Raw genomic sequence first — 11,946 nt, 5'->3', positions numbered from 1 at the left:
CTGGCATGATGCATATCTACACTGCAGAGCCCTCAGACATGCTTTGGCACGCACCAAGGCCTTCTGACCTTCCCCTTAAAAAAAAAAACTTTTTTAAAGAAAAAAATGATTCTATTTATTTATTTGCGGGGAGACTGCTTGCAATTTTTGGTTCTGCGTCTTATTTGTTTTGGGGTGTTTCTCAGTGTTTTGTCTGTTGTTTGGGGGAAAGTTTCTTGTTATCACTAGCCTTTCCTCTGTGAAATTAGTGCGTTGTGGTGTCCACAACAGTGTTTTATATGTCCAAGAGTGCCCCCAGGCCAGAAAAGGTTGGGGACCCCTGTCATAGCATGTTGACTGAAAGGAATCGTGCCCCTTCCCCTCCCCTCACTACAAGAGGGGTTAGGAGGAATGCCCTGGAGGTGTAAGGTGGATGACTGGCTTCCCAAATTGACCAGACGAAATCTCAGGCAGTTGAACAATTTTATTATTGGTTTGTCGGCAAAACAATATGGAGCAGCCTTTGACTGTGTCGACCACAGCAAACTATGGCAAGTTCTTAAAGAAATGGGAGTGCCTGATCACCTCATCTGTCTCCTGAGAAATCTCTATGTGGGACAAGAAGCTACAGTTAGAACTGGATATGGAACAACTGAGTGGTTCAAAATTGGGAAAGGAGTACGACAAGGTTGTATATTGTCTCCCTGCTTATTTAACCTATATGCAGAATTCATCATGCGAAAGGCTGGACTAGATGAATCCCAAGCCGGAATTAAGATTGCCGGAAGAAATATCAACAACCTCAGATATGCAGATGACACAACCTTGATGGCAGAAAGCGAGGAGGAATTAAAGAACCTTTTAATGAGGGTGAAAGAGGAGAGCGCAAAATATGGTCTGAAGCTCAACATCAAAAAAACCAAGATCATGGCCACCGGTCCCATCACCTCCTGGCAAATAGAAGGGGAAGAAATGGAGGCAGTGAGAGATTTTACTTTCTTGGGCTCCTTGATCACTGCAGATGGTGACAGCAGTCACGAAATTAAAAGACGCCTGCTTCTTGGGAGAAAAGCAATGACAAACCTAGACAGCATCTTAAAAAGCAGAGACATCACCTTGCCTACAAAGGTCCGTATAGTTAAAGCTATGGTTTTCCCAGTAGTGATGTATGGAAGTGAGAGCTGGACCATAAAGAAGGCTGATCGCCAAAGAATTGATGCTTTTGAATTGTGGTGCTGGAGGAGACTCTTGAGAGTCCCATGGACTGCAAGAAGATCAAACCTATCCATTCTTAAGGAAATCAGCCCTGAGTGCTCCCTGGAAGGACAGATCGTGAAGCTGAGGCTCCAATACTTTGGCCACCTCATGAGAAGAGAAGAATCCTTGGAAAAGACCCTGATGTTGGGAAAGATTGAGGGCACTAGGAGAAGGGGACGACAGAGGACAAGATGGTTGGACAGTGTTCTCAAAGCTACGAACATGAGTTTGACCAAACTGCGGGAGGCAGTGCAAGACAGGAGTACCTGGCGTGCTATGGTCCATGGGGTCACGAAGAGTCGGACACGACTAAACGACTAAACAACAACAACAAGGGAAAAAAACATTCCTCATTCTGCCCGACCCATGGGCATACACAGAGTGCTTTTATACCTTTTTGACAGAGTGAAGTGAAGATCAGCCTTTCTGCAGTACTTCATCAACCAATCAAGAGAGAGCACCCCAAGATGCAAAGTCACCCGCCCAACTCTACTAGGTGGCGTTATGTACCTGGTACCTTCATACACGTGTCTATCTGGAATTTTACAGGCACAATTGTGGTTGTGCTCTACTTATAATTTGCGGTGGGCTACATCCTCTTGCTCTTGTGGTTTATGCTAGAATTTCTTAGAAGTGCTGTGTGTGGTTAGATCTTTGCATTAGATGTGCAAACATGCTGTGCCTGTTTGCTTTCTATCAGAGGCAGAGAGATTTAGAATTGAATATACAAAATGGAGTTCCTCTTGCTCTTAGGGCCTGACCAGGATTATTCTGGCCCTGGTCATTGCCACCCTATAGAGGTTGCCTGGGGCAACCCAGTCATATGGAAGGCATATTATTATTATTATTATTATTATTATTATTATTATTATTATTATTATTATTATTATTACCTCTCTGCCTGCCCCAGCAGCTGATGCCTGAGGCGGCCACTTCACCCTGCCTAATTGTAGAGCTGGCTCCAAGGAAAGAAACCAAAAACCAAAAACAGCAGCAAAATGTACAAACTCCTGTCCTTTTCTGTAGCGTATGAAGATCCCTAGATGTACAAAATGGTGGGCAATCTGTACTGTGCTTCACTCAGCTAGAAGTATAACCAGTACCTGCAAGTAAAGAATAGGGGGAAAGGGCCTGGAATCAATTTCCAAGTTGCAGTTAACAGATTCAGTGGGTGGTGAGTCCGTCTTATTTTGTAAATACAGAGATAGGAACACAGGGGGTGGGTTCTCTATCATTGAGAGCACAATTTGCAGTGGGGGCTAGCAAACCACTTCTGAGTCAAAGGTGGGGGCATGAGTGGCCACCGCTTGATTTGACCTGGGCTGTTGTTGGGCAAAATGGCATGTTGCAAGTGGTAGTCCAACCCCTGGGGTATAAATGGCTAAATGCTTGGTTTCTCTTTGGCTGCGTTTCTGATCCCCACCCTCCCTCCGCTGTTTTTTAGGCCTCTGTGTTGACATTGCTGTGTCTCTTCAGGGGTCGCCTGTATTCAGGGGCCTGGTATGAATTTTTTCCATTTGGCTGATTGCCTGGTGCCATCTGGTTTGTGCCTACTGCATAGCAAATAGTCACAACTTGTAAGGTTGGCAGTTAGGCATTGGTTATTTTGGTTGTATTAAAGGGTTTTATTGATTATGTTGGCCCCAAGTTTATGCCTGCGTGCTTGGGGAAACCCCGGTCAGGAATACAGGGGCTCTATGCTGTGTCCGTAACCCCACGGTAGGGGGCCAGGACAGCGTATTGCAGCCCCTGGGAGCCTGAAGGGAGAGGGGAGAGTTCATTGCACCCGGGTCCCCATCTCTCCCTGTAGGATTTCCCCGTGTTGACAAGGCAAGTTATTATTATTTCTGTCCTTAGGTGACAGTTGAGAACCAATGCCTACGCAACCACTCACATGTTTGGTATTCAATAAAAGTTGTGGTCAAAATTCATGCCAAAAATCATTAAACAAAAATTCTGTCTATGTGGTGAGTTATTTGAGGGGTGGTTTTGGGGACTTCCACACGCAATATTATACCATTTGTCTAGGTAGCTTAGTACTGTCTACTGTTAGCAATTCTCGAGTTTCAAATTGCAGCCTTTCCCCACCCTACCTGCAGATGCTAGAGGTTGAACCTGCAATGTTGTAAATCTCTGTCACTAAGCAATGGTCTCTCCACCCCCCCTTAGCAATCTGCTAAAGAAATATTTTGAAGACATAAGATAATTTTTCATTGTTTTTGGTTATGTATTGTTTCATCCAAGATGAAGATCACATGCTTTGGGATGGGGGATGACGGGAAGTTGGTGAGGCTCCCTCCAGGATTTCATGGAGCAAACTAAAAGCATCTGCCGGGGCGGGGGAGTTGATCCCTTAGTACTGATATTGTAGAATAATTCATGGCATGCCAAACTTTAGTACCATAAAATGGCATGGAATAAAAAAAAGGGTCATCTTTGAAAATGTGCACGCCAACACACACAAGTATTGGTGGAAGTCTCTTGCTGCTTTTCGCTTTGGTATCATCTGTGTTTGCACTTAAGCAATTTTGGGCTATCGGTTTGCTTGTTTTTAATCTTTAGTTCTTGTCATTTAAATGCGGAACAAGTACCATCTGTGAAACTGACATTGTCCAGGTATTTGTTTTGTTGCCAAGGAGCTTGGGTAAATAACGCGGACCAAATTAGAGAAAGGAGAACTGCAGATATTACCCGAACACTTGGTTAATTCCCTTTTTCATTCTTTCACCCTAGCAGGGGTGCCAACTTGAATAAAATATCGCTGTGGGGGAGGAAAGCCCTGCCCTGCATATTCGATCACAAGATGCGGCACATGCACACCAATTGAATGACAATGCCCATCAACTTGGGGGGGGGGGAGGCCTTGGCCTCCATAAATACTTTATTGGGCAGGCGAAGGAACCTCAGCCCCTAGGAGTTGGCTCCTATGCACCCTAGAGTAGGCATGGGGAATCTGCAGCCTTCCAGACGTTGCTGGACTACAACTCCCATCATTCCCTGGCCATTCTCTTTGCTGGCCGGGGCTGATGGAAGTTGGAGTCCGGCTACATTTGGAGGGTTCCTCATCCCTGCCACCCATGAAATATGGATGCACAAGACAATCAGAGCCACAGTGAATGCACCTGTGGCTGTTGCTCCTATAAAGGAGCATAAAAGTAGCCGGCTGGATAAGGCCAATGGCCCATCCAGCTCAGCATCCTGTCCTCACATGGCCAACCACATGCCTGTGGGAAACCAGGGAGCAGAGCACAAGAGCCCCCTCCCCTCCTGCATGGTTTCCAGCAACTTGTATTTAGAAGCCTTGCTGGCTCCAACTGTAGCCATCGATAGCCCTCTCCTCCATGAATTTTTAAAGCCATCCAAAGGAGCAAATATATTCTGGCAGGGGGAAAAAAAGGATTGTGCTGATTTGTCCTGCAGCCGTCCTGCTGTCCTTTTCTCCGTAGAACATTCTCTTCCCACAAAAAGCTTCCGCAGTTACTTCATCCTCCAAAGTATCAAAAACAATATTTCCCAGCTAGTTCAAGAACCTGTGGCCCCACTCAAAACTGAATGGTCACACAAAACAGATTTTCAGAAATTCTTAAACTCTTAAAAACAGAAACCAGCAGATCAAAGCGAAGCACTTTGTAAGAAAGCTAGCGTTCCATGAATTACATTCATAAAAGCACAAGCAGAATGCAGTTCATAATTCTTCTTTTGTTTACTGCGACGAGAGTACCTTTGCTTTGGCAAATTAAGTTGAACAGTATGCATGAAAGAAACCCATGAAACCCACTTGAGCTTGAGGCCTGTATCAGCAGTGCACCCAGAAGCCTTTCTGCCTTCAAGTACTTGGAGAGAGAGAATGTAAAAATGTAATCTATTTAGCCCGAAAGAGGGTCAGCCTCTTATCATAGCCCAGATACGCTGCAGAAAACCATTTAGGAATTCTCATAAAAAAGCATAAGGGGGAAGCAAAAAGGCAAGGATGCTGCAGAAGCAGTCTAAGCAAGGCTCTTGTTCATTTAAATTATGAAAAGCTGATTAGAAAGATTGCAATTATGATGCCAGAAAAGCAAGGGGAGCAGAAAAATTCCAACCATTGCAGTGTAATCCTATATAATTCAGTAGTACGGTATTTTCTATTGCATCCAATGGGTTCTGCTCCATATGGTTAAAAGGTAAGGCCTCACAGAACTGAGTGAGACATGCTTCTGAAAAAAACATGTATAGGCTTGCAGTCTTTGCCACTAATCTGACTTCCTGTTCTCTCCTGACGCAATCCTCTATTATACAAATCCTTCACATTCTCCTGACCCCAGAGTAGCAGAATCGGACTCTACCACACCCATATGAATTTAATTACATCTCCTGTACTTTAATTCAGATTATCTCCCTATTGAGATACACAATGTTCCCCTGCCTATTCAAATACATTGATATTTGCGGTACGTTAGTGATGTTCTGGTGTGTTTCATGTTGTACGTTACCCTGAAATCCAATAGCAGGGAGTGTGGAACATAAATGGTTTAATAAATCAATTAAGCAAGCTCTGCAGCCCAATTTTAATGGTTGAAATGTGAATCAGTGCACTTGAAGTATATAACAGTAGAATACTTCTCTGCCATTCCATAACATTTGATGCAGTTGTCATCAGTACTGGTTATTGCCCGGCCCGCCAGATATTTTGGACTACAATTTCCATCAGCCTCAAAGCAGCACAGTTTGATGAGATATGCAGTCATGAACATTACTGATCAGCTGCATTTATCTATTGTCTGTTTGCTAAGGCACCCAAGGCAGTTTGCAACTTCAAAATACTAAAACAAATAAATGATATAAAATGTAAAATTCACCCTGTAGGTTAGATTATTGATGTGGTTAGATAACTCTGGTGCTCATAAGCTTCCACTGGCTGCCCATATGCTTCTGGGACCAGGTTCAAGGTTCTCATATTAATTTATAAGGCCCTTAACAACTTGGGTCCAGGATACCTCTGGGACTGCCTGATCCCTTATATCCCTGCTTAAATACCAAGGACTTTGAGGGAGTTAATGATCACCCATGATCACCCATGGCGCCTATCCATGTTGCTTTGTGTCAAGTATCAAGGGTCCAATTTTGTGGAACTCTCTTCCAGTTGAAAAATATGCCTGATGATGACAAAGGGGAGTCCATCAACATCTGGACGATAATAAGAGTCCTCATTCCTGCTATAGCTTATTGGTGTCCAACTGGTCATTTCTGTGATATAGGCTTCAAGTTTCATTCTTGACGCTCTAATTGTTTTATCCACTTTTGGTTTTATTACATGTAATTGAGTCAATTGTTTATAAAGATCTAAAATAAATAAAATACTCGACATGCATTGTGGGCTGTTAAATGATCACTGGAAAAACATTTGAGAAAAGGTAAACTGTTTATTCAACAGGATGAGTCCACACCCAACCAGTGGTTTGATCTACATGGCATCATCAGCATACATAACATAGGATCCAATCAGACACTCTAACTGAATGGCATTTTATCATACATTACAGAGACAATATCCATAAGAGGGACGACAATCATTATACAGGGCAGCCAACCAGCAGTTTCCTAAGGTTTTCTGGCAAGAACAAAAAGCAGCCACTCAGAAGCAAATTGGATTCAGAAGGCCTATTGCCATACTGTGAAAACTGCAGCACTGCTAGGAAATTATATAGTCCAGGATTTACAAACAGAAAAAAACCCTATCAGGTACTGTATTGTTTAGTCAAAGAGGGAAGAAAAGTGCATGGTCTTTATTATCATTAAAAGGTCTTAAACATTTACATTGTTTGCTTACGACAGTTTCTGTACAGCAATAATATAAGGGTGGGTGCAATTGCTTTTAAGTCAGCACCGTTAACACGCATCACTTGAATAAAACGAATACTGCCACCAAGTTACAAGGGGTCGAAGAAGAGAAGAGGCTACAACATCTACAGTCAGCCATCTCTGGATGCAAGCTAAAGTAGCTGTGATTGAAGAAGAGCATTCCGATTTTATGGGGAGGATCAGAGGTCAATTCTATGATATTTTACTTGCTTTGCATTGGAGAAAACCCTTCCTCCTCCTCCATTTTAGTGTGCAGTGGCCATCAGTACTGTGGCATCGAGACACTCTCCCATTATTTGCCCAGAGGCCAGTAAAGAAAAATGAAGTGTTTTCATTGTTAGGAACATTTTGAAGTTGAGAATTTTTAATTTTTTTTATTTACAGGCTGCATCTGGTATTTTCGTCAGCCACCAACACTACAACCCCCTTCATTCTGGCACCACACACCAAATTATATATGCCCTGATATTGGTCTCAGATCAACTCAACACAGATGCTCCCATTACTGATCCAGGAATTGCATCAGCATGAACAAGACAGAATTAGCATAGTGAGCAAGAGGTGAATTTGCTTCCTTCTCCTGCCCCCCGCCCAAATGATTTACAATATCCAGCCCATGCACTTCACATTCGCTACTTTAATGCATTTTCAATTGTCCCTTGAAATTACTGTGTTGGGTCAAGCCAGATCCAGTTGTGTCTGAGGACACAGACAAATCTACCAGGAATTTCTCTTGTGCAAGACCGCACAGGAAATGGCACTTTGCTAAACAAAAAAGTTGCCAGTAGATTATTGTGCCCAAAACCTACAAAACTGAACTTTGTAGATACGTGCAAACTCTACCCAAGATTTGATGATTTGACAACATATTTTGCTAATGTTGTGATTTTTATACTACACACAAATGCAGAAGGTCTTCTACAATTCCTAGCGGTTGCCTGCAATTTGACAAACACTGCGGTTTGTATGCGACTGTGTGGGTAGCTCTTTAAAAATGCAAATACATTTCTTGTTCATACAACAGAAAGAGGAGGGGAAAACTTTAAAGCAATGCACCCACAGTATAACATTAACTGTACAAGAGATATCTTGATATGTCTAGCTCCCAAGCACATTTAATCCAAGCATTTGTTCTGGTGCTCAAAAGGCACTTAAAGATTTTTTTTTAAAAAAAACACAACCCCACCAACAGATGAAGATGCAAAAAAATTAATTTATTTTTAAAAAGACACTGGAAGTGTATCAAAGTAAACCCTCAAATAAAGTCATGGTTTTGTTCTCAAGTCACTTTCAAAAGTATGCTTTTAAAAAAAACCTGCTAAAGCAACTGTTCCCCATGAGCTAAAGTGGGGGAAACGTAACTGGCAATGGAGATAAAATAGTTTGACAAATGATTTTTCCTCCACCCCCATCTCAATGCCTAAGACTTCACTTACTTGCTCTTTACTACAGCAAACTTAACATCTGCTGTCATAATGACCTTTGGGTTACTCTAAAGTTGGAAAGGCATGGGAGGGGGTGTGTGGGAGAGATAAAAATAATTTGATGAATGAAAAAACAACATTCCTATATTAACTAATTGTGGCAATTACAAATGCCTACAATATTGGCAGACATGTAGGTAAACACAATTTCTCTTTGTAATATTATATTAAGGAACAATAATAGAATAAACTACATACATTATTTTCCCTTCACACTATACATGGGAAGGTCAGGACTGTTTTAGGGACGAGGAGGTTGTTTTCATTTTTACTGATGCATTTTTGTTACACTGAATTATATCTACTAAGTGCAAAGATTGGGTATCACTGGGTCTCAACTAAAATTTAGCCTTTAAAAAAAAAAGTTACATCGTAGCAGTTACTTTTCATCATTTAAGCAGGTACACCATTATATAAGCAGACTAAAACAGGCAAGGGGCAGTTAAGAGAAGAGGGAACATGGATGAAGCATGCTTGCAACATGAGGTATTTTTTAAAAAAGGAGAATCACACAATGATTGTGTGTGTTTATTAGAGGGTAATAGATATCCCACCCAATACTTGGCTATTCTGTGCATTTTATGTACATAGACGGGATTGGGGATGTATTTGTGCAAATAAAGAAGGATAAAATGGTAAGATATTAAAGGAAAAACCCTAAACTCCTGGCAGGCAACTGGGTACTCCCTCTCTGTTTTCAGTGGGGGGAGACTAATAGCTGGAGGCTTCTTGCATGCCATTGCTAACATAGCCCTCCGTGTGCCCAAGGGCAGTGAGGGCAAAATGGGAGAATTCCAGGCATATATTGATGCAAATAATCTCCCCCCACAGGCATGCCCCAGACACCTTCTCAATAAAACCAATGGCAGGGGTGGGGAGGCAAAGAGCTGCCGCCGCCGCCAACCCAGCCAAGCCCAGATCCAAACTGGTACAAGCCTTGCAGTGGTGGTTCCTCCATTGTGAACTCCCTGCCGCTGCCAAGCCTCCATACGATTGCCTGACAGCTCTGGTCCTGCTATAAATATGGTACACCATCCTGAAAGATGGTAGATGCCATTAAAACCAACCTCTAGGGAGGAATGGGAAACGAGTCCGGCTTCTTTTTAAATGATGGCCACTGCAAAATTAAAGCCAAAAGATGGCAAGAATGAAAAGGAAAGTGCAGAGTTTATCAAGTGCGCAGTCTGAACAAGGTTTGTCAAGAAGCACAACGGTGTTTAAATTAAAAGTGAAAATGTCCAGCCAAAGAGACGTCCACAAAAAGGAGACAAAATAAAATAATTGCAGCATGAAGAGTCTTGAGTTCAGTAAAGAGGGGAAAGTTTTAGCTATCATGCAACCCCGAGCTCTCGCTGCATTTCCCCCCCCCCCCAACTAGGTTAAATTTTAGAAAGAAATATAACTTTGTTTTCATAAACTCCAAACGGCTGTATATTGTGATATAGTACAGTACAGAAAGTGCAAATTGTCACCTCATCAGATCAGTTATATATCTGACATGGTCAAATATGGCTCATGCTATTCATGCAAGGGGACACAGTTTGAGTCAAGACCCTCTTGTGCTGCCGAGTCATTTTAAAGGGAATGTGATTTTACCAAAATCTTCCTTGCCTGTTTTAATCCAGATTTTCTCCAAAGGAATCATTAGGATGGGGGAATAAAATGTATTTCAAACACTATATAAGTTAGCCTATTTATTTATTGTTATCAACCACAGGTTACTTCAGAGTCCTTTTCTGTTTTGAAAGCTTCAAGACAGCAGGAGTTGAGTTTCTTTTGTACACACATAACATTGTGCTACAACATGAAGTACGTACAGAAAATCCTAGGTTTCCCCTTCACGCAAAGGGAAGGTGTACTACTTTTAATTTCTTTGCGTCCACAGGTGGTATACTCCTTCCAACCAGGAAATGACCACAAGCTTCCATGTTTCAATGAACCAGTCTTTAAGAGATGAACTTGCAGACAAAAATCCATCCATCTACCTAGCAGGGTAAACATCACCATCAGATGCACTTCTGTAGTTGCAGGACAACAGCTGAGCCAAACCCCCATGGTGTTTCCTTTTGCTTGCTGCAACTCTAACGCCAAGCCAAGCCAGTGTGGATATTCAATTCAAGGACTGACCAATCTTCTATTGCTTAATGCATGGTTGCTGTGTAATCCACACACACATGCACACTCACTCACACACACAAAATCGCTCTCCAGCAGAAGTCTAGGGGTGAGTTTCTGAGGTAAATCTACTAAAATGTTACTGGGCTATGGACAGTGTCATATATATATATATATACTTCTACACAGACCAGAATGTTCCAGTGGTAATACATAAAATAGCCATCTTATTTGGCTACACCAAATATTTCCAGCAATTTTGATGAGTATGTGTGTAAAATATCATGAAATCCTTAAGCCACATCTACTGTCCTCAGTGCCATTGTTTTTCCAAGAGTCGTTTTCACTGCCTTTTCCCTTCAGTAAATGACATCGTTTTGTACAATCATACAGGAAATGAAAATCAGGGTGGTTACCCATTTTTTCCACCAGAGATTCCCTCGGGATGGCGCTAGCTACATGGTGCCAGATTTATCTGAGGAGCTATTTGGGAAGATCTTCTCTGTGGGTGTCACTGCAGGACTACCCATTCCTGAGCTACTACTGCTACTTGATCGATGCTGGACAACTGGCCGGATGGGTCTCATGGGTGGGGGCCTAAGCTGAGCTCCGGCAAGCCGGGCTGAGAGGGCGGGCTTAAAAGTAGTCATCATCTCTGTGGTTGAGCTGCTGCTACGCCTCATGGCAGCATCAGGATCTCTGATCATGATGGTGTGAAGGGGGCTGGCAGGTTCAGAGTTGACAGAACCTATCTGAGGGTTCTTCATTGGTTCAAGGGTGTCCAGGACAACGTCAGGGGCTTGTTTCACAGTATTTTGCCTTTCAAGCTCACGCAGCTCATTCAGTGCTGTGCTCATAGTCTTCTCAATGTCCTGTGAACACAACAAACAGAAGCAGAGGGGTTAAACTGTTATCATTCTTGCATTAAATGATTTAAACCTGTCCATTACTTGTTTCTCGTGGTCACTTCTTTGCTTGCATTATTCAGGGGGCTGGATTCCAAAAACCACAAATGAACCAATTGGTAGAATTTTCCCACATGTGATGGTGGAAGTCCATAGCTGCCAAGTTATCCCTTTTTTAAAAGGGATTTTCCCTTATGCTGAATAGGCTTCCTCGCGAGAAAAGGGAAAACTTGGCAGCTATGAAAGTCTTTTCAGTGCTCTTTTAGGTAGGTTCTTAAACAGTTCTCATGTTTACATTTGCGCAAGAGCTGCAGAATAACATCAGACCATTTCACTTTCCCAATGTTGTACTGCAGTATAGTGGC

General features: G+C 42.5%; 1 protein-coding gene across 2 annotated transcripts in view; it reads right to left on the bottom strand.

The window, feature by feature from the left end:
- Window positions 1–6,618: 6,618 nt before the first annotated feature.
- Window positions 6,619–11,946, bottom strand: part of SRGAP3 (SLIT-ROBO Rho GTPase activating protein 3) — a 179,453-nt gene continuing 174,125 nt past the window's right edge. Inside the window, exon 22 of one of the 2 annotated variants that reach the window (XM_035106570.3) lies at window positions 6,619–11,548. In XM_035106570.3, coding sequence (XP_034962461.1) covers window positions 11,132–11,548 — 417 coding nt within the window. In that variant the 3' untranslated portion in view covers window positions 6,619–11,131. The remainder of the gene's footprint in view (window positions 11,549–11,946) is intronic. The other variant, XM_035106571.3, reaches the window with a different exon arrangement.

Source organism: Zootoca vivipara, chromosome 2 (genome assembly GCF_965207765.1).
Source record: "Zootoca vivipara chromosome 2, rZooViv2.hap1.1, whole genome shotgun sequence".
NCBI lineage: Eukaryota > Metazoa > Chordata > Lepidosauria > Squamata > Lacertidae > Zootoca > Zootoca vivipara.
This window is presented reverse-complemented; position numbering and strand designations above follow the sequence as displayed.